This window comes from Grus americana, chromosome 19 (assembly GCF_028858705.1).
Source record: "Grus americana isolate bGruAme1 chromosome 19, bGruAme1.mat, whole genome shotgun sequence".
Taxonomy (NCBI): Eukaryota; Metazoa; Chordata; class Aves; order Gruiformes; family Gruidae; genus Grus; species Grus americana.
Window position 1 is genome coordinate 4553492 of NC_072870.1, and position 21753 is coordinate 4575244.

General features: G+C 41.8%; 1 protein-coding gene across 1 annotated transcript; it reads left to right on the forward strand.

The window, feature by feature from the left end:
- The first annotated feature begins 200 nt into the window (after nucleotides 1-200).
- Nucleotides 201-19930, forward strand: BLMH (bleomycin hydrolase). Its single transcript, XM_054847648.1, has 12 exons — nucleotides 201-338; nucleotides 604-801; nucleotides 1252-1361; nucleotides 2025-2166; nucleotides 3433-3521; nucleotides 4545-4637; nucleotides 8479-8634; nucleotides 9112-9270; nucleotides 9369-9436; nucleotides 9851-9968; nucleotides 12454-12523; nucleotides 18931-19930. The coding sequence occupies exons 1-12, from the start codon at nucleotides 326-328 to the stop codon at nucleotides 19080-19082; spliced, it is 1368 nt and encodes a 455-aa protein (XP_054703623.1). The 5' UTR covers nucleotides 201-325; the 3' UTR covers nucleotides 19083-19930.
- Nucleotides 19931-21753: the final 1823 nt, after the last annotated feature.

Below are 21753 nucleotides of genomic sequence, written 5' to 3' on the forward strand. Positions count from 1 at the left end.
GTCCCGCAGCGCTCTGCCTCAGGCGGCGCCGCAGAACGTTCTCGAAGTGGTGCCGGCGGGTGTGGGGGGGTGTGAGGGGATGGAGCCCATGGAACCCCCGGCGCCCCCGCGCGGCCCCCGCCGCAACGGCGCGCGCAACCGCCACAAGCTTGTCCCTCACGGCGCGCCGTCCGTCTCCCACCCCCCCCCCGATCTCTGCGTGGGGCCGCTCTTCCTGCTTCCGGTGCCGGGGCTATAAGAGCCGCTTCCGCCTCGGCACGCGACCTGCGGTGGGCCCGGCCGTTGAGCAGCGCTTTCCGTTCCGGGAGCTCGCGCTGCCTGTGCCATGAATGCCCGCGGTGAGGGGCGGGGCCTGGCCCGGCCGTTACCGGGGCAACGGACCGGCGGGGGTGGGGGGTCGTGTCCGTGAAGTGGGGCGGTTGCCGCGGCAACGAGCCCCGGGGGGTGGAATTACCGGGGCCGGAGGGGAAAGGCCTTGGGAGGGGGGGCGGGAGGCACACCGTTACCTCAGCAAGGGGTCGGGGAGGGGGGGGGGGTAACGGCGCTCGGGGGAGGGTTACCGGGTGGGGGGGCCGGCGGTGACGGCTGCCCTTTGCCCCCCAGGGCTGAGCACGGAGAAGGCCGCTGCCTTCACCCGGCGGCTGCGGGCCGAGCCCCAGTTCCTGCTGGCCCAGAACGTGGCGACCTGCAACGACCCGCTGGAGGTGTGCTTGCAGCGGCAGGTGGTGCAGGACACGGTGCAGGTCTTCCAGCACGCCGTGCCCGCCGAGGGCAAACCCGTCACCAACCAGAAGAACTCCGGTAAGGGGCTCCGGGGAGAGGGGGTGGGGGGTCGGCCCTCCCGGTAAGGAGGGGTGCGCTCCCTCCGCGGCTCTGGCATTTGGGGAAGGAGTGGACGTAACGCTGACGGCGCTCCTGGGAGGCATGGCTGCCTCTGAAGTCATTTTGTCGGGCCCTGAGCAGAATTGGATCCCTGCAGCATCCTCTTGAGTTAATAACAGTCTGTGGACTTGCAGCATTTGCCTATTTTCCCTTCTGTATAGTATAAGATAAAATCAGTTGAGACACCTGTGTTTGCAGTAAAAGATTTCTGAATTTCTTATGAGCTCTTTGGTATTTTACAATCCCAGCAAGAACAGTGGCCAAAGGCTTGAGGCGGAATCGTGCCATGAAACTTATGTTTAAAAAAAAAACCCAGCTTACGCAGCTCTTAAGCATTCCAATTTAATTCTTGTCCCTTTGATCTCTCAGGGAGATGTTGGATCTTTTCCTGTCTCAATGCAATGCGTCTTCCTTTCATGAAGAAATACAACATTGAAGAGTTTGAATTCAGCCAGTCGTATCTCTTTTTCTGGGATAAGGTACAGTAGCACAGGTTGCAGGTTGTGCTAGGACGGCTTATGCAATCGGGTGTTAGTATTGGGACAGAATTTCTTTTAGGTTGGACTGTCTTAACAATCCAGGTGAAAAACATCTATGAGAAGAAACTCCCAAAGTTCTTTAAATATGTATTTTAAATGCGGGTTGAGCAAAGTGGGGCTTTCAGCTTGAAGGTAGTTGTTGAGATGTTAATGTTTTGGAACAGTAGCAGTCTTCCAAGTCTTGTGCGTATTTCAAGAGTTACTCATAGGAGGCTGACGGGAACAGGACTGTAACTTTCTGTTGAGCTTTCAGTCACGCTTGTGACCTGCTGATGTGTGAGCTGTGTGCCTGCTTTTTTTCCTTAGGGAAATTGAGAAAATCTAGTGCTAGTTTGGGTCGGGCTTCGTTGCGTAACTTCTGTTTCACATTTCCTGTTCCCCTACCCCCAAGCTCTGTGCTAACTCACTCTTAAATATTTGGTCTGTGACAGAAATAAGTTTATAGGATAAGCCCTGGAATGCTTAAGTGAAAAGAAGAACTTCAGTAGATGAGCAGAAGGTAGCTTCATCTCGTTAGGACTTCATTCCTGAGTATTCGGTTCTCTGGAATTAATGCACGATGTCACCCTTAAAATATCTATTTCTCCTGTCTGTCCGTTCCAGGTTGAACGTTGTTATTACTTTTTAAATGCTTTTGTGGAAACAGCTCAGAAAAAGGAGCCTGTGGAAGGAAGACTGATACAGTTCCTGCTCTCCAACCCCACAAATGATGGTGGACAGTGGGATATGTTGGTTAACATTATTGGTAAGAGAACTGGTCACCAGGAGCCCTTTCTGAAATGATACACTTGTTTGAGAGATGAGGAATGAAATAGTAGAAGAAATTGAGTTTGAGACCTGGGAGTTTGCTGAGGAACATGATGCCATTAGCCACTACCTTCTTTTAATCAAAGACCTTTTTCATGCCAGCTAATAAATATTAGGCTTCAGTCTTCTCTGGGATCTTCACTCTTGCATATTGCTGCTGATGATAGAAGCTCAAAAAATCAATAGAAGTAATTAGATATCCCAGACTTTCCACTTAGTAAAAAGGTTCAATCTCCTTTTACTTCAGTTATCAACCTGACATTGTTTGTTTATGTCCATATGTACCATTTTTAGGGCACAGGGTAAGGAAAAAACCCGTTGTAGACTGGGGCGTGTCTACAAGGCAGAAGCAAAACCACTTAGAGTTGCAGCCTGAAGAAAGATGGTATAAAGATCAGCAAGAGGGAAATGATGTGGAATGTGGCAATGCTGGTCTTGCAAAGATCCGGCTTAAATGGGATCTTCCTTATACTGATTAAGGAGATACTTCTCCATGTCTGAATTACACTAGCATTTGCTTTCATTTGTGTTGTGAAATAATGTGACACCTCTGTAAATCAACAAGCCAATAGTACGAGTTTAGAATCACAAAAGGAATTTGTTTCTTTGAAGCCTGGAGGTTACTTTTTTCCCCATTCAATTGTTATAAATAATTAGGGCAGAGGAGATTTTGGATGCTGCTATTACATCCAGAGCCTTGCATGGTGTGATCTTTGGTTGATACAGTAACGTAGGAAGCAATTGCGCTGTTGCTGGTGTTTTATAAATGTTGAGGAGGAAAGGAGACTGGGAAGTTAGTCACTTAACCTTACATGAAGTACATGGAATAATTCAGAAGAGGTTCATTTTTTCAGAAGATGTTTCAGGAGCTTAATTTTCAAGTAATCAATTTGTTTTTTTCTGGTGAAAAGAGCCTCTTAAAAAGCACTAATTAGTGTAGAACTTCTGAAAGTGTTGAATTAAATGATACTGAGCTGTTCAGGGATTCCACCTTTTGGGATCCCTGTGCGATGCAGATCAGAGGTCAAGATCGAGTCAGAAATCAAACTGTAAACCTTGAATACTTGTAACCTTTAAGACACTTTCCCTTATAAGCACTGCACAAAACCCAACTATATTTAGCTTTTCTGTAGATACAACCAGAAGAACTAGCATCTGCTGTGTGGAAAAGACAATTGCTAACACATAGTTTTATTACTTTTAGAAAAGTACGGTGTTGTCCCCAAGAAATACTTCCCGGAGTCTCACACCACAGAGGCTACTAGGAGGATGAATGAGATCTTGAATCATAAGGTAAAATTGATTGAAATGATACAATTAAGGGGAGGGGATGGGAATGACTTTGCTCAAAGCATTCCTACTTTCATTTGTCTTTATTGACCAAAGTACTAAGTGCATTTCAGCAACTTAATTTGCTTTTATTCAAAAAGCAGCCTAAAATCTTGGCAAAGTCTTGAAACAGAGCAGGAAAGTGTGTTTATGGAAGATGGCCATTGCCAGGCTTCAGTAGCTTGAAAGTACCTGACGTGGTTTTTGTAGCAATTGTTCCTAGTCATCACATTTCCAAAAAATTAATTCTTTGTGTGGCTGATTAAGTCTTGCTTCTGCAAAATTACACTTGGCATCTAGGTGACTTTTTTGGTCCCCTCAGTATTTCATCTACCAGTATGCCAAGGCTTCTAGAGATTACTGCCAAAATTTGATGCAAAAGATGAAAAAAGTGTTTTTCAAAACACTGAATCTTAAAAATCAGCATTCAGCATAGAAGTGTGCAGCTTTGCCTGAGGGAAGGTGTAAGCATGCTCCCTGAACTACAGAAATGAATTAATTTGGGAAGATGCTACTGTAGGTAGTTAGATAAAAGGTAATTAAAGCATTTTTTACAGTGGGCTTTATTTCTTTTTTTCCCAGTTCATATGCTACATGCTCAGGGAAAATTGCCTGCTGAAATCCACATTAAAAATGTAAAATATGTGCTGCAATGAGCTTAGGCATAATGAATGGTGTTAATGTTATTCCAGTCTTGAACACTGCAAACCAGCTGGTCTTGTGGGAGCCCCACTCACTGTTCCTGGCCTTATGGATGGTGACAGGAAGCTTGTGCTCCTCTTACTGCGGTTCTGCATGCAGTGGGAAAACGAATGGAGCATTTCATCAACCAAGAGCTCAATTATGCAAAGCCTTCTGAAAGGAATTTTCATTTTGAAAACATGAAGAGTAAAATGGGTGCTTGAAACAACCACATAGGAAATCCTGAAAACTAATTAGGTGGCACCTTTCATACTCTTGTAATAAAATTACTTACTCTTTAAACAGATGAGAGAATACTGTTTGCGGCTAAGAAATATGGTGGAAAGTGGAACAATTAAAGGAGAACTTTGTGCTGCAATGGACACTATGATAGAAGAGGTAAATATCCTTGGGTGATGTGAATCTTTGGGGAATGTGAGGCTAGGATGGATGAGATTTCTTGCTTACTCTTGTTCTATAGGTATGGGATCAGGCAAAACAAGTGCCTTTTGCCTAACTAGGAGTGTTTTGTATGGCAGCATGCTTGGAGGTATTGAAGTGAATTTTTAAGTGTCTTGTTGCTTATCTCATTCTGAATTTTTCTCATACTTCCAGACAAATATCTTGAATGTATAGGTTCCAGAACTATGACATTTTATGGACATCTGCCCCTTTCTGTAGGAAAGCAGCATTTTGTATCTTCAGAGATCAATATTGTTGCCTGTCAGGCCTTTATAAATAGTAGGAAAGAGGCAGGTAGAAAACTGCATTCTGATGGCTTTGAGTGTGAGATCTCACAGCACAAGTGTTGTTGCAGATATTCCCCACAAGAGAGCAGAACAGAACAAGGAAAGGGAGTTCTCTGCATTATGGAGAAGACGTGAGCTGAACACATGGCTGAATCCAGTGGTTGTCTGATAGCGGGGGGGGGGCAGCAGAGGAAGGAATCACAGGATCTGTTTCTAGCTGTGTGAATTAACTTAAATCGGCAAGTCTATAGGATGCAGTGTGAGTGTAGTGGCTGGCCCTCCATCTGTTCACACCAAGTACGACAGTGACACATGTCACTTTTCTTATTCAGGAGTCCTCATACTTGATTCTTAAATAGCCAAAACTAATTTTAAAAGTTCAGGCTGTTTTAGTTTGAAGTATATGCATTTAAAAAAAGTATATTTCATTTGTTTCTCAAATATACAATGGAAAGTGACCCCATGGGTTCAATGTCTGTTTTTAGATAACTAAAACATTTGATTTCTTGAGTTGTGTGTGTTACTTTTTCTGCAATGCAGTAAACATCAGTATTAGGCAGAACCTATGTTGGGCTATTTCTGTAAAGCTTCAGGCAGTTCTACTGATACATGAGAATTGATTAATGTGTTGGTTTGGTTTTTGGAAATTCATCTTTGCACTTCATGTAAAAACCTGTAGCTTTTTATCTAAAATTAAGGTTAGATTAAAGAACTGATTCATGTTCCTTAGGATAATTATTGAAACTAAAACTTTCAGGAAGTGTATGCCTCAAGATCAACAGTAATTCTGTGCTTTGAGCCTACCCCAGCATGTTGCCAATGAGCACTTACTTCAAAAGTGAATTAATATAACTTACATCCAGTGTGTGTGTGTGCAAAAGCCCTTGGAGGATTTTACAGCAGACATCAAAAGCTTCCTGGAGATGCTCGTTTTTAGAGAAATTATGTACAGTTCACTGCAAAATGTCAATTTGTTCAGAGCCTCTTGCCCTCTGACAAGGGATCCTGGAACCAACATTAAAGGCTCATTAACTGATTGCAACTTGTCTGTTCTGTAATAAGGTTGTACTTAATTCTCTGAAGTTAACACAGTATTTTCTCTTGCAGTGGTAATAGAGGTTTGCAACCTTAACTATAGTAAACATTGTAGTTGAAATGTGCAATTGCACTTGTCTTGTATGCTTTAAAAAAACTTAGTTTTAAAAGTTTGAGACCACTCTCATTTCATGTGTTTATATATACATAAGTGGTATTGCATCTGTTTTTGTATGTGGCAAAGCAGAACTTGGTTTTGTTCTGTGAAGTTTTATTTGCACAGCAAATCTTGGTTCGCTCATGCTGGGAGGCAGTGCTCTAGCTAAAATGGGGCAGTTGTGCTGGAACACAAGATTAAATATTCAGAACTGCATAAACATTTTTCTTATCAAACCAGTGCATAGCAGGTCAGAAGTTGAAATCAGTGCAGTGCATGTGACTGAATTTTTCGTCCTTTACTGTTCTCCTTTGTAGACTCTTTCTTATCAGGACTGTCCTTTTCCCCTCCTTACTCACTTTGGATTTTTAGCACAAGCCACTATATCTTTGCCTTATCTTGGCTCTAGCTCTTGCTAGAGTGATACAAGTCACATTTGAGTTTAAATATGTCTCCTTATTTATTGATAGAGGAAGCTTGTGAGATACTAAGAGGTGGCCGATGATGGGTGTGGTGGGAAAACAATTGAGGGAGGCCATTCCCAGGCTCCACTGCCTCTGTTAGCTTGAGACTTCTGTCTCCATCATTTTCCTTCCTCCGGCTGGAGCCCGCTTGCTCGTTGTTCTCCCTTTAGGCATTTTTCTTGCTTGTTTTGTTTTCATAGCCTCATCTCTCACCACTTGGGTTTATCTGAGGTAATGTGGGTGTACCCACAGCAAATGATACCTTTTGTGCAGTCTGTGCAAAATTAAATATTTATAGTAGTTTAGGGATTTACATTTGCTCTTTAACATACTTATTGAGAAATAAATGTGTGAGTTCCTCCAGTAAAAGAATTAAGCCCACACCCTTGTTTCAACCTGTAATTAATCTCTTCACTTGTTTTCTTAAATCGCTTAGAGCAAGAATACCTTTATTTGTATCTTGTGCACAGTGAAATAGTGTTACTTAGCATGAACATTGCCTTCCTCTTGCCATCAGCACAAAGTGCACGTAGCACAGAGCCAGTTCTTTACGGAGCCTCGGGATACGTACGCGTCAGCTCAACTGGCTCCAGAAAGAGCAAGTCAGCTTTGGGAAAGGCATTCTGTCTACTCCTGTGAAAAGTCAGTGAGGAAAGCTTGAGGACTGCCAGTCTGGGGAAGCTGGCACAAACCACAGGCGTTGGATCCTAGTGCAGACGGCGCAGTTGAGATTTGACTCCCCCTTCTCTTATTTTAAATATCCTGCTGGTTCCTTCCAAGGAAAAGACTTGTCTCGTGCTCAAGACATGGACAGGGCTGAAGTAGATCAGTGCCAGCTGAAGTAAAACAGATTCAAAGCTGTTTAAATATGATTGAATTTTCTGTCCCCAGAGTACCTGTGGCAAGTCCTGCTAAAGATCCTTAAAGAGAGTCATCTGGTTACGCTGCCTACGAGTTAGCACGTTTTATGATAAGCCCCGTGAGAAAGTGCAGTGACTCTAAGTGCAGTTTCATATTCTGATTTATAGGGAGGCTGCCTTGAAATCTGGTTAACTTTTTCTGCTAAAAATCAATAGAAAGCTGCCAGCTGCAAAGGATGTTGCAGCCAGTGGGCAGGGATCTTGAATTAAATTACATAACCTGTCAGCTCAACCCTAAACCGCGACATTGTTAAATGTACTAAAACAGACAAGATTATTCTAGGCTTTTGAAAAGAAGCAAAGGCCCATCTTTGAAATCCAAATGAACGTTACGGGAAAAAGGGGATTAGTACAGGGGAAACACTGGGCTAAAGTGCTTTGCTGTTTGCATGTTAGAAGATCTGGTTTGTCTCTGCATGGGGCAAACCTCCTGGTGGAACAGGTGATGCTGAATGTTAAGCCTTTCTAGAATCAGTTTCTCTTGCACTGGGAAAATATCTTGTTGAAGGAGCTTCAGAATTGCTTATGACATGTTGGGATGAGACTGGGCAGTGTATTGGCTTTTGCTTTTGGCTGCTGCATTCCTAGGATAACCTGGAATTTATATGTTCAACCTCAAGCTTCTGGTTTGCCAGATGGTTTACCTGAGAACGTAGAGTGTGAAAATGGAGAGATGTTCTGTTGACTTTCCTGTGGCCTTTCAGATTGGTTTTGAACTGTTGAAACACCTAGATTTCTAGAGCTGAATAATTCATATGTGTACACTTATTCATGTTCTTGAGAGGTGGCTGTTAAGATCCCACTTCTCCAGTTGGTTCTCACATGGAGAAATCCATTCATCAATAGCATTGCTGTGGTAGGAGCGGCAGACCTGCATGTTTCAGCAAGTTCACAGCTGTTTCCTTCTCTGGGCAGGTATTCAGAATAGTGAGTACTTGCCTGGGCAGCCCTCCGGAGACCTTCTGCTGGGAGTTCCGGGATAAGGAGAAGAACTACCACAAATATGGTCCTGTGACACCGGTCCAGTTCTACAACGAGCATGTGAAGCCTTACTTCAACATGGAGGACAAGGTTGGGGGTGCTGAAAGGCAGTAGCTTCCCAAGACCTTTTTTGCTGCTAAGCCACTTGTTTTCCACTGTTGCAAGTGTTCACCCTTGTGACTGCACCGTATGGGATGGGTACTGCTCCCACAAGTCAGGTGGCCCTATGTTTATTCTCCTGTTTGTGCTCTACCTTTCCATTAGCCGTGATCTCGCATTGCACTGCCATGATGATTTTGTAATGATAAAATATATAATGATCTGTCATAAAATGTCATAAGACAGCCATTAGAGAACAGGAATAACATGCAAAGCTGCTATGCCACAGTTACAAGGTGAACTTATAAATCAAAATCTTAAACATGGTATTTCAGCCAAGCGATGTGTCTGCTAATGAGACAGACAACTAGCTGGAATAAAAGCAATTCTCTGAAATTGATCTAGGTTCACTTCTCAAAGATTTCAGTTAAGTTGCACCTTAATTTATGACATCTTGGCTTTTGGCAGATTTGTCTAGTGAACGATCCTCGACCTCAAAACCCATACAACAGGCTGTATACAGTGGAGTACCTGGGCAACATGGTAGGAGGGAGGAAAACACTCTATAACAACCAGCCTGTTGATGTCTTGAAAAAATTAGCTGCAGCGTCTATTAAGGATGGCGAGGTTTGTTTGGTTTCTCTTCATGAATGGTACGGGGCAGCTCTTGCCATGTAAAATTCCCTGGGATGTGGCCTAGACATGACTCTTCCTTCTGTTTGTAGGCTGTGTGGTTTGGCTGCGATGTTGCAAAGCACTTCTATGGCAAGCTGGGAATCAATGACATGAATATGTAAGTAGGAAATGAAAACTGAATATCATTTGGGATACTTGGCTAGTTCATAAACAGTTGCTTTGGCTGCTTAAGAAACTAATTTGTACATACTTTGGATTATATACCCAAAAAGAGTATATTTAAGTAATTCAGAAGCAAAAGAAATTTTTTCACTTGTTAGCTAAAATCTTAATCCTTCAAAGATGCGCTACAAGGGATTGCTAAATATTCTTACTCATTTGGATTGTCTAGTATCTGGTGAAAGCAACTCCTAAAGGGATCAGGTTTTGCATTTATTCTGACACTGAAAACAGTTGAACTTCCGTGCCTGTGCAGCAGCTCATGGGACAGGGCAGTCTACTGGTTCTCTGGTTTGCTAGTGAGAATCTTCTCTATGTCCTTTTTAATATCACTTATGTGGCTTTCTAATAGATTTAATCATGAGCTGGTGTTTGGTGTCTCCATCAAGAACATGAACAAAGCAGAACGATTAATCTTTGGAGAATCAATGATGACCCATGCCATGGTCCTGACGGCTGTCACTGAGAAGGTAGAGTCTCCCTCCAGAAGCTCTGATGCTCGCACACATGTATTTGACTATTCCGGCAGCTTGTTTGTGTTCTGGGCTCCCTGACAGTGTGTAAGCTGTCCCGCTGGGGTTCTGCATGTGTGCCACAACACCCTGGTGCGCAAGGCCTGGGTTGTCTATTCTCCCTGTGGCGTTTGTGTCTGAGTGTTCAGAACTATAAATATTTAACAAGGAGGGAAGAATTTTAGACATGTCAGGGCTTCTTTCCTTCTGCCCACAATTTTATTGGAGAAAGGGAAAAGAAAGTCGGCTTCTATTTTTAAGCAACCTATGTTAACTGACTTTTAAATGCAGATTCTGATGTATCTTGCTTGGCAAGAAATCTAGTATGCCAGCAAGTATTTCCTACCCTATCCCATTGCATGGTTAGTCCAACCCGCGTTTTACAGCATGAAGCTCCTTCTGTTAAAATGCCAGTAGGAGGCACTTTGCAACAGTCATAACCTCCTGCAACTCACTGGCATGTGACCTCTCTGACCCACTCATAATTAGGGCAGGAAAATGGTATCCAAAATAGCTCTGTGGCAGACAGTAGGCTGAGACAAATCCACAGCTAAAGCTGCTCCTGGCAGTATAACAAAGCACGCTTGAAGTAAAAAGAACCATGTGAAAATTTACAACTCAGGGTTATCTGCGATGTTGATGTTTTCCATTTATTTCCAGAAGCTGTCATTATTAAAGTTTCTTTGAAGTGATCTCTTCCTGTCCAGCATAACCTTGGCTTGAGAAATAACAGCTTGCATAAAACTGAAAAAGCTTGGTTGAGCTCTGGACTTGAGCTCTGGAGTTTGAGGACTTGAGATGGGACTGCTGAGTCATAAGAATTTTTGAGTTAGTTACAACTCAATATAACTTTTCCTGTTGTTAAGAGTTCAGAATGCAGAACACACTTCTATTTTGTGGATTGGACTGCATGAACACATCTTTAAAAAATTTTTCATTGTTTTTCAGTTAGATACTAAAAATGATCCTTTTCTAGTGTTCAAAACCAATTTATCTATTCACAACTGAAGTGTGCATGTTTGTACTTTACCCAGTTACTGGCTGCACTTTGTTGGCAGCTATAGCCTATGGTCTGTATTTTTAAATTCATACTTTTGGATGCTTAAATGTATAGTTGCATACAGTGTGATCAAATGTGACCCGATTGCTTTAAGAAAAGGATATATATAAGATCAGTATATGATGGATGGTATCTCTAAAATCAAAAGATAGTTAAAAGAATTTATCCTAGAACAAGTTCAGCATTTAGAGGCTTTTCCACATTCAAAACAGAGTAAGTTGTTTGTACTTTTTGTTTGAACATGTTGTCTTATATTAAACCTTAATTTAATCTAAAGGAGCTTTGATAAACTGAGTTGTAAAATGTAATACTTTGGATTTACCTACTTCATAAAAACGCTTTGAAGATTTAAAAAATCCTATTATGATTTTACAACAAAAAATTGATGTGGATTAAATGCACCTTTTGGTTAAAAACTTAATGTACATAAACATGTTTATCCTAGTTTCTGTGCAATAGCATCAAGAGTTGCCTTATCCTCAGTCTGGCAGCTCTTCAGTGTCTTGTTTTAAGGACAGTCCTGTATTTTTTAAAGTGAGAATAAAGCAATACAACAATATTCCTTTGAATATTTAAAATTAATTTGTGGGGTGTTTTCCAGGCTAGTTTTTTGTATAAAAAAACTTTTAGTAGTGAAAGAATAACTGTTCTTTGGTTGCTTGAGGGACCTGCTGTTGCCTCATGAGAAGCTGCTTGAAGGAAGCAACAGTTCTTTGTGGCCCAGGAAGCCTGGGAAGCTGTTCTCGGTGTTTTTATCTACTTGGTAGATTTGAACCAGATTTCAGATATACACAATGCAGGCCAGAATACTGCACAGTTATGGACATGAAGTCAAATGCACTTCATGCTCGTTAGAACCTTTGTATCTCTTTCAAAGCACCGGACTTGGACCTGTATCCTTTAGCTAATTCTTAGAGCAAGTGCAAACACTTTTACTAATACTGTTCTAAACCATAATGGTTGCTTCATTGCCTTTGTTCCTTTCCTCTGATTCTAGTTCAAGCAAGTCATGTGTTCTGCACTTCAGAAGGGCCATGTCCTGACAGGTGATAGGGAAGGCTGCTTAAATTCTGTCAGTCAGTTAAGTCCAAACTTGAATTTAGTTCAACTTACATTTTCTGGTTAAAATAAATGTTTATTGCAGGCTCTCTTCTTGACCATGTTTCCTCATATTTTATGTAAGCGGATAGACAAGTATTTTAGAAAATTACCTTTTGTCAACCATTAGCATGAAACCATTGTCTGAAACTCGCCAATGCCTGTAGACTTTTGGGAGCAGAGCTCTGTGGTTTGCTGGTGCTGGATTTAGACTTGGAAGGGTTGGTAGCTATAAACTCACGTGGCCCTTCAGTACTGAATAGTCATTGACTTGTTTTCTCACAGGAGGGGCAAGAAGAGGCATTTGAAAAATGGAGAGTGGAAAACTCCTGGGGTGAAGACCGTGGTAATAAAGGTAAAGTCATTTATAGACATGGGAACAGAAAGCTGAACTTAGTGTTTGGAAATAAGGAGGGGGGAAAGGGGATGTGCTGTGCATCCTTCACCAGGACATGTGTGAAACAAGCCTGCAAACGGCACGTGGATCACTGAATTATGGCACTGTATTCCTGGAGGACAAACATTCTTCACTTAAATGTGATTTACATCAAAGTAAATCGAATGTAAACATTGAATGGAGAAGCAGGAAGTGTTGCTGGATAAACTTGATGCTGTGGTTGCAAGTTCAACTGTAGAGGCAATTGCACTTTTGGGAGATGGCCATAAGTGATGAATGCTGATGCTTCTTGACAGGCAGGGTATCTTTGTCCCAAAGGCAGGAGGACAAAGCTGACAGAAGCCCCGTGGAGGCTGGAGCTGGAGTGCTGGGTGCAGCTCAATGATACAGGGCACATCTTGGCCTTGCACTACAGCTTTTGACAATCCAGTCACCAAACTGTTTAGTTCGTGTATGGGAAGACTTTGGCAGGCTTCAGATAAAATTCATATAATGAAGTATTTAAACTTTGATAAATAACTTTTTAAAGGTTGATTAGTTTATTGCTGTGTAGCTGCTTATTTTCCTAAGCATTGTATGCCAGTTTGCTCTTGATCACAAATAAATTGCTAGCTATTATGCCTGTCAAAAAAAAAAAGCAGCAGCTGTAGGAGACTGACAAGTGTGTGAGGGGGAGAGGGAAACCTTTGTTTTGTTGCTCATAATCCTTTGCTACGGAAGACAAGTCTGAAAAATCTGGTAGTAGTAGTCTGAAAATATGGTAGTACTTCTCTGAAATACCAAGAATTCCAGTGGGCATGTAAACAAATCTTTTATTAAAGGGACAATAGATAAGTGCTTTGTAGTATCAATAAGGTAGGATCGCTTCCAAGAACTGCACTGTATAGAAATGCTTTCCCCTTCTAGTATGAAAGGAGAAATAAAGACTTCACTGCAGTACTTCTAAATCTACTGAACCGTTTGGTAATGGAGCTAACCTTAAATCTGTACACTACAGCTGTCTGTCATTGGGGCCTCATGCTGGCTGTGGCTGATATTACTTAAATAATCTTCCTGAGTCGTGTGAAACCTAAGTGGTTTATATTTTCTCTTAAAGCACTGTTTATCAGTCACTGCAAACTTACTGATTCTGTAGATGAGGAAACAAGAGTATGGCTGATTCCAGCTTGGGCTGTGAACAGCTGCAATGTAAACTGTTCTAGCTCCAATGCCTGTTTAAAAAAAATTAAAAAACCATAATTCTGGTTGCCTTTCTAAAGCTGTGCTGAAAACATGATCTGCAGCATCCTTGCAGTTTTCTTTTGGTATGACAAGCACTAGCAATTACAATCTAGTTATATAGTTCAGCACATGCCAGGTTTTCTGCATGAACTTGCTTTCCTGTTGATGACTGTCCCAACCTGCACTATTGTTCCTTTACAAAGGATTTGTAAGTGCTGTGGAGCTGTAGCGAGGTGGATGAGCCAGCCTGGCATGGCACATGGGCAGGCCATGTGGACAGAATGGTGAGTCACGCTGAGCGGTGGTTTTGGAAATTGCCTCTAGTCGCTTCCCTGCGCAGCCTGGGAATGACCAGAGGGTGTTTGCCTGGTCTGGAGGGTCAGCCCTGACCTCCCTGGCCCTGGGCGAGCGGGGCTGACAGTGTGAGAGCATTTCTACTTGCTCTGCTGAGGCCTGCAGTCAGTCAGCTTTTCCTGAGTGGAGTAAAACTCCATGACTTCTGTCATGGCCCATCTGAGACAGGCCGGATGTGGACTCAGCTGTGGCACGATAAGCTCACTGATAAGCGTGCCAAGCCAGACTTCAGCGTGTCCCAGGGCATAGCACAATAGTCACTGCCGACCACGTTTTTCTGTTGCAGATTAATCCCAAATGTTGTGCTCACAAGATTTGGTATGGCTGAAATTTCTTTTGGGAATAGACTATTTTCAGAAAACTCTGTTTTTAGGATGTGGTCTTTATGAATAAGCTTTTGATATCTTCTACATGAACAGCTAAGTAAAACATAGACTGTTTTTGGAACAGTGTCTTGATTTATGTTCTGGCCCCTTGGTTTTACAGTAGTGTCTGTTCTGAGTTAGCTGTGTACATTCACAGCAAAGTATTCCCATAAAAAAAAATCTTTAGTCTTGACAAAGCAATAAAACTATGTTGGTGTTCAGCCCTCAAAGCTCATCAGTGTGACAGCAGTAAAATGTACTTTGGAACCTTGGATTAAGAAGCCAAATCAATACTAAAGAGTAACATCAAAACTTTCCTTGTCTCCAAGTATAAACTAGTAACTACTTTGTTAAGCACCTTTATGTGTAATAGAGCCTATAAAATATAAAAGTGCTGGGTGGGTTGTGCTCTTTCAGAACACTTTGTTTTGAGACACTCCAGATACTGGTGTTTGATGCTAGATGCTACTACTGGTAGAGGAATGTTTCTAGGAAGGAAGTGCCTTACTCAGCTTGTTTAACAACTGTTCAGCATGGACTTTGGTTAGTACTCCAAACATCCTGAAGTTAGTAGGTGTCTGTCAGCAACTTTGCTAGTGTGAACCATATATGCTCCTTGCCCAAGGTTCAGAGTTGTTAGAACTAGAGAAAGACTAGGCTCAATTTCAGGATATTGGCTATTACTCCCAAACCATGGTGCAGTAGGCTGAAGCCTGGCGCTGCTCGTGAAGGTTGTACCTGTTGAGCTGTGACTGAACAACGGTGGTTCTGTGCTAGTGTTACTGGGCTGGGGCATCAGTGAACGCTCTGACGGAGCCGTGAAGGCTGTGATCGATGCGTGTGGAGAGCTGTGGGCTTTTTTGGCTTTCTTCGCTATGAGCATGCAATCCAAAAAGCAAAAAATAAACTACAGCAACCAGAAATGAGAGAGTGTAGTGCCTCAGGCTTAAGTTAGGAATAACACTAAATTAACCCAGTTAGCTAGTTCTCTTTGAGTATTACTTGAATTTGTTTGCCAGCTTTGTAAGCTTAACTTGCTACTTGGTTTGCAGTGACAGTTTATTCTCCTTAAATATTATTTCTGTTCCAAATGTGGGTTCACTTTTCAATAATAAGTTCTTCTAGAGCTGTTCAAGAGGAATTAGTTTTTCCTTTGAAATAAATAGGACCCAGAGTGACTTGAGTAGACCTTGCCTGTACCTTGTATGCATGTATGACATCTGTGTGAACTTCTCTGGGTGAGTCACTGTCATCTATCTGTTTTGTACTGGTAGAGACCACGGTCTCTGGAAAGTCTTGCTCACTGTCTGTATTTTGCTTTGGTTAGGGAGTTGCCTGGAAAAGGGCCTTGAGAGAAAATCCCATCAGAAGTACAAAGCTTGACTTTTATTTCAGACTGCTTTTTTTTCGGGGGGGGGGGGGGGGGGGGGGGGGGGGAATCCCTGACTGATTCTTAGATATGACCGAACAGCCTACTCTGCTGAGCTAAAGGCAGTTGGACATATCCTTCAGAGCTCATTCGCAAACACCAGAAGAGGTAACTTGACAGGGTTTCCTCCCTCTCTCCTGCCCTGCTTTTTCATTCTTCAACATGCAGTACTAGCTGGTGCAGGAGGGTGTGGATTTGTAGTCTGTTCTAACTCTCGTGCTATGCCACTGAATCTGGCAGTGATTTTTTTATCTGCCGTGTTAAGGAATTGAGAAGCTGTGCTTGGATCAGTCCAGTGCAGAGAACCAGAATCCACATCAGTGAAGAGGGAGCCAAGAATGATGTTAAATTTGGCACATCCCAGTTGGGTGTGGGGGATACAAGCAAGCCCCAACTCCATGATTTCTTGGACAGGATGATAAAGGGTATGGCCCACAACAAAACTCCAGAGACTAGACTTTGAGTCATTAAAAAACAAACAAACAAACGACTTATTGTTGGTAGGAAATGGAAGTGTGTTTTCACACGGGGTCCCTCTTGCTTTGCTCTGAGTACAGTCTGAGGTGGTGGTAACACCTCTTTCCCCAGACCTGTGTGGTGCAGGGTTAGAAGGACTGTGACTCCGGATACGGGTATCCTGGGATGAAGTTACTTGTACACTCATGCACCACAGATTGGGCAGAACTGAATTCTTGTGGTAGCGCTTGTCCCAGAGAAAGGGAAGCCCTAGGAATAGCTTAGCATTGCCTCTCCTAAACATTTAGTAATTACATTTGTATCTGTTGTAAAAGTGTTTCTTGGAATCCTGTCTGTTTTTCCTCAAGGAATGAACACAGCTGCTGACAAACATTGCTTGTTTTTTGAGGTAAAAAAAGTCACTTCCCAGTCAAATATTTCCTTTCTGTGTTTTACTGGCACTGTGTCAGCCATACAGGCAAGTTTAATTATTATGCTTACTCTTTTGTTCTGGCGACATAGTACATTATTACCTAACTTTGAACCCGGCATATCCCATCGGATATCTTTTTTAAAGGCAAGCAAGAAGGGAATGCTAAATCACATTATCGCATCCATTTGATAGGGGGCCATCTGTTTGTTTTGGCATGAAAAGAACTTTCTTGTTGTACATCTCCAGCTAGAAGTCAGCTCCCTTTTGCCTTTTAATCTCTTGTACTGACTGTTGCATACCTACTGCTCTGCATGAAGACATTTTAAGGATTGAACTGTAGACACTTAGTGTCTGTATTCATATGTGTGTGTATATGTATCATCCCATAGGTACACTACAACAGACAGGCTCTGTTAATTTGTTCTCCCTGTGGAGGAGTTACAGCACAAGCATGAAGTAGCTTGTATGAGGCCCTTTGGGAGCTTTGCAAGGGCTTTATTTTCAGGTGTCCAAATCCTGGGTTACCCAGTAACTTGCAGACCAGTTATCCTTGACTGACCTCTCCCTGGCCAGCAGCTTGTCAGTTTTAAAATGCTGCGTGTTCAGGTTTTCCTTTAGGTAAGTTAGAGAAATGCAGACCAGCCTCATAGACAGAGGAGTATGCTTTTGTCATCAGGTGCTGTGTTCTGTTCTAACAAGATGATGCTGTTCCAAGTTCTTTTCTGTATTCTGGCCTTAACATACAAATGGTTTGAGTAGAAGCAATAGATTAATTGCCCAAGGTAAAACTCCATTGTGTACTCTGCCCAGAAACGCAATAAACTTTTCTGTTTCTGTTTTAACTTCTGCCTGTTACCTGGATGGAGTGCAGAGCTCAGGGTTGCCTTAGGCAGGCGCTGAGGTAGATGTATTGCTGCGTATGAAGTATGTGTCTCCTTTTAATGAAGAAATTGATAATGGCTTTCATTGTGACACCAGGCACAGGCCTTCTCAAAGAGCGACCTTACTTATTTGCATGTTCTGAAGTTCTGCTTGACGTTTCCTTCTTGTTCAGACACTGCGATCCTAATCAGCACTGTCAAGCTTTGAGATACAGGATGTCAGAAGCAGAGTTCATTATCCTCTCAGGGTGCAATTACTTGTTGGCTCTTGGGAGTGAGAGGTTTTTGTGTGTCCCAAGAACTCATATCCTGAAGAGAGAATAATCAAGGCAGCTCCCTTTTGGCAGTGTTTCCAAAATGGCTTCTAGCTCGGATTACAATTGATAGGGTTTTTAATTTATGGGAATTATCTGATCTCTTGCTTTAGAAACAAGATGGTGTAGATAGAGGCATTTATTGTCCATATTCTTTGGACATTTTCTTGTTTCATTTGATTGTGTGATGATACTGTATAAGGACATGAGGAACTTTATTACATAAAGCCTTCTCATCTGTCTTCTAAATGCTTTCTTTCTCCCAGCCACTGTTATTTTTCAGTTTACCTTGAATAGTTTGTTTTCAATGGAGCTTTCTGCTAAAACCTGTGACACTCTAAATATGACTCTCTTCTCCCAATTCAAATGCTGTTCACTGAAATTCTCAGTAAGAATTATATTAAGGGAGAAAATTAAGATTTAGTTCAGCCAAAGTGTGATTTGGATGGCTTTACATTAGAGGAAAGCAGATGGCCTCCTTCTCTTTCTGCAAGAACTAAACCAGCAAAGCTTTCCTAAGCCAAAGATGGTTTGGGTATTCACCTAGAAAATGTACCTTAACAAAATCCTTAACTTCCAAAGCCAGAGACTCAGATAAAAAACCTTTATAGCTAAGGCAGAACGTGAAATTAAGACATTGTAATTCACTTCAGTATTCTCAATGCCTATTTTAAGAGGCATAAATGATGAATACTCTTGGTTTTGTTTTTCCTAGCAGGCTTCTTGCTTGGCCTTTCAGTGCACATGAGGTACATTGGGTTAGCCTATATGTTGATTTCTTTGATTATTTTTTTTCTTGTGAGATACAAAGTATGACTATGTCCTGTTTGTAATGCGTCATTCATAGGTGAAACCCGTATGTGTGACTGCTTCACTTAATTCTCTGTTGTAATGAACTGTTTTTGTCTCCAGGTTACCTGATCATGACCGATGACTGGTTTTCTGAGTATGTGTATGAAGTTGTGGTGGATAAGAAGCATGTACCAGATGACATCATGGCAGTGATGCAGCAGGAACCAATTGTTTTGCCAGCTTGGGACCCTATGGGGGCTTTAGCCAAGTGAACTACAGAATATTTGCCTCTTAATGGTCAACCAGAATTAGATGCAATAGAGAATTCCAGTGGTTGGAAGCCATAGCCAAATGATAATGTGACCGAGCACTCAGCATGGTCCATATTCTTGAAATGTAAGTTAAGGATCTTTGGGAAATAGCGCTTTACTGACTTGGCTGAATAAAGCTCTCAGACAAGCTACTCCGCAAAACTAAAAAGCAAAAAGGAAAAAACTCATAATGAAAATGTATTACAAGCGCTGTCAATCGCAGTTTGATTTTACCTTAAATTTTTAATAAATATCAGCATAGTAACTCCATAGAATTATTTTGACCAGTGTTTTCCCTAGAAAAAATTGGCCATAAAAGGCCCTTTAGAATTAACAGCTAGGTGATTGTTATAACAAATACATTGAGATACTTATAAATTAACCATCCATGGTCTGACTTGTACCATAAAAAAATACCCAAAATATTTTATATATTTACATTTTTAGTTTTGCTGAAATTTTGGAAGGGACATAAGAAGTGAAACTGCTAAAATTACCTTTAGAAAATTTTCCAGCAGAATTGATGGGGGGGGAAACTGTTTCCTTGAGGCTTCCAGTCTCACTTGTTTGTATTCTTCCATTATTGAGCTAGGACTGGATAACCCATATCAAGGCCCAGTGCTATGTCTGTGTGCACAGGAGTGCTATTTTTCAGTTATATTAGCAAGAACAACCATAAACGTGTTCACAGGTGGAGTTAGTGTCATGCTCAACAGAAAACCAACATTTTAATTGCTGCATTTTATTTGGATGTTTTAAAAAAACAAGATGGTGCTATGAAGCTTTTGAATAAACACTTTCTAAAGTGACTGGTACAGTTGTTTTCTTTTTTAAATGAGCCTCATATAATTAATGAAATGGAAAGATATTAGTGACCTGCAATCAAATTTAAGTGAGCCAGAACGTGCACGTATCAGGAAACCATGCTGCTTTATGTTCTCAATAGTCAAAGATGCTCCTCTCGCTGAACAAAGATAAACACACACATAGTCTCATGCGCTACAGGCACTCAAATAGTTTGGTGATGAGCACAGTACTAATCCTTTGATTTAAATCATGCCAAAATGGTGGGTTGTCTTTATGTGTACCCTGACAATTTTCATGTTCTGTACTGGATTTAATCATGGATAAATAAGAGGGTAAGTAAGGATAAAGAACCACACTGAAACACAACTGCCAGCTACCAGGGGTTGCAGATGGATGTTTAAGTGCAAGCAAAAAAAGGATGTTTGGTATGGCCATGGTACTCTACAATTTGGTTTGACTTTTCTGTTGGGACAAGAGGTAGGAAGTCATTTAATGATTCTGAAAGTGTATCTTATGCTAGTTATCCAAATGTGTGTGTATGTACAGATATTAAAAATGCCAAGCTAAATCATGTCTGCATGTTGCCTGCTAAACAAAATCCAGATTAGGGTTTGTCAAGGAGTCATCAAAATGATTCAACCTGCTGTGATTAACATTTCCCGCAGTGGGCGGGAGTGCTGGTTAGATAGGAGAACTTGGTATGGAATGGCAGTGACAGCAACAATAACCTCCCGCTGAGCGATGTGTTCTAAGAGTCTGTGCCCTTTGCAGCGTTTTCTGCAAAGGTAACAGAGCTGTTCTGGAGACATACAGAATGTATCGTGGCAGTGCAGTGATAACTAATATTTGATTCCCTTCTAGAAAAATTCAGCTCATGTTATCCTGGGCTTATGTCAAAAGGTTTTCTGTTATTTCGAGACCTATGAGGGTTCAGGAGCAAATGGCTGTTGCTCTCAGCTTGCCTTTTCTAGGAGCAGTAACGCTAAAGCTATAGCTGTGTGGTAGATTGTCCTAATCTAGAAGACTCCAAGTTCAATGCTCAGATCTTTTTCTGTCTCAGGACAGTAGATGACCTTTCTCGCATCACATGTGGTTATCTCTGTGGAAGTTTGGGTGTACCTTTTAATTATCAGGATTGAATAGTTGATTTGTCAAACATATTTAATTATCTGGTTATTGTCAAATATTTTGCCGCTGTTTCTGATTTGTACTCTATGCTCATCAAAATGTGATCTCTATCAAACCATGCAAGTGTATATCATAAGGAATGGTGCCTAGCCAGGAGTAGCTGGATGCGCAAACAGAGCGTGCAGAACAAGTGTGAACCAAGCTTGAGTGATGTGGAAAGAAAAATGTAGAAGTGTCATGGTTGATCACATACTCTTGTAGAAAAAAGTAATGTACTGTTGGGCTGTATAAACAGAAATAGCCTGCAATATATGTCAAGTTACGCAGCTGTAAGACTGTTGGGGGGTGAGCTGGAGTGCAGTGTCTGTTTAGGGGACTGCACCTCGGGGAGATGCAAACCAAAATGTAGAGAGGAGTGGTGAGAATGATCAGGGGACTTGAAACCATGACTAGTGGAAGGCTGAAAAAAGTAGGTGTTTAGTCAGAGAAAAGGGCAGACGACATGTTCTTCTAATTCATAAATGGATGCTTTAAAGAAGGGAGTTTTGTTTCTCCTGCTCATGATAGATTGACCAAAAAGTCATGGGCTTCAACTGCAGCAAGATTTAGTGAGACTGGGGAAAGCTTTCTGGGGAAAAAAATAGTGAAGAACTGGAATAGATTGCCGGAGGATGTGTGGTGCCTCCATTGTTAGAGA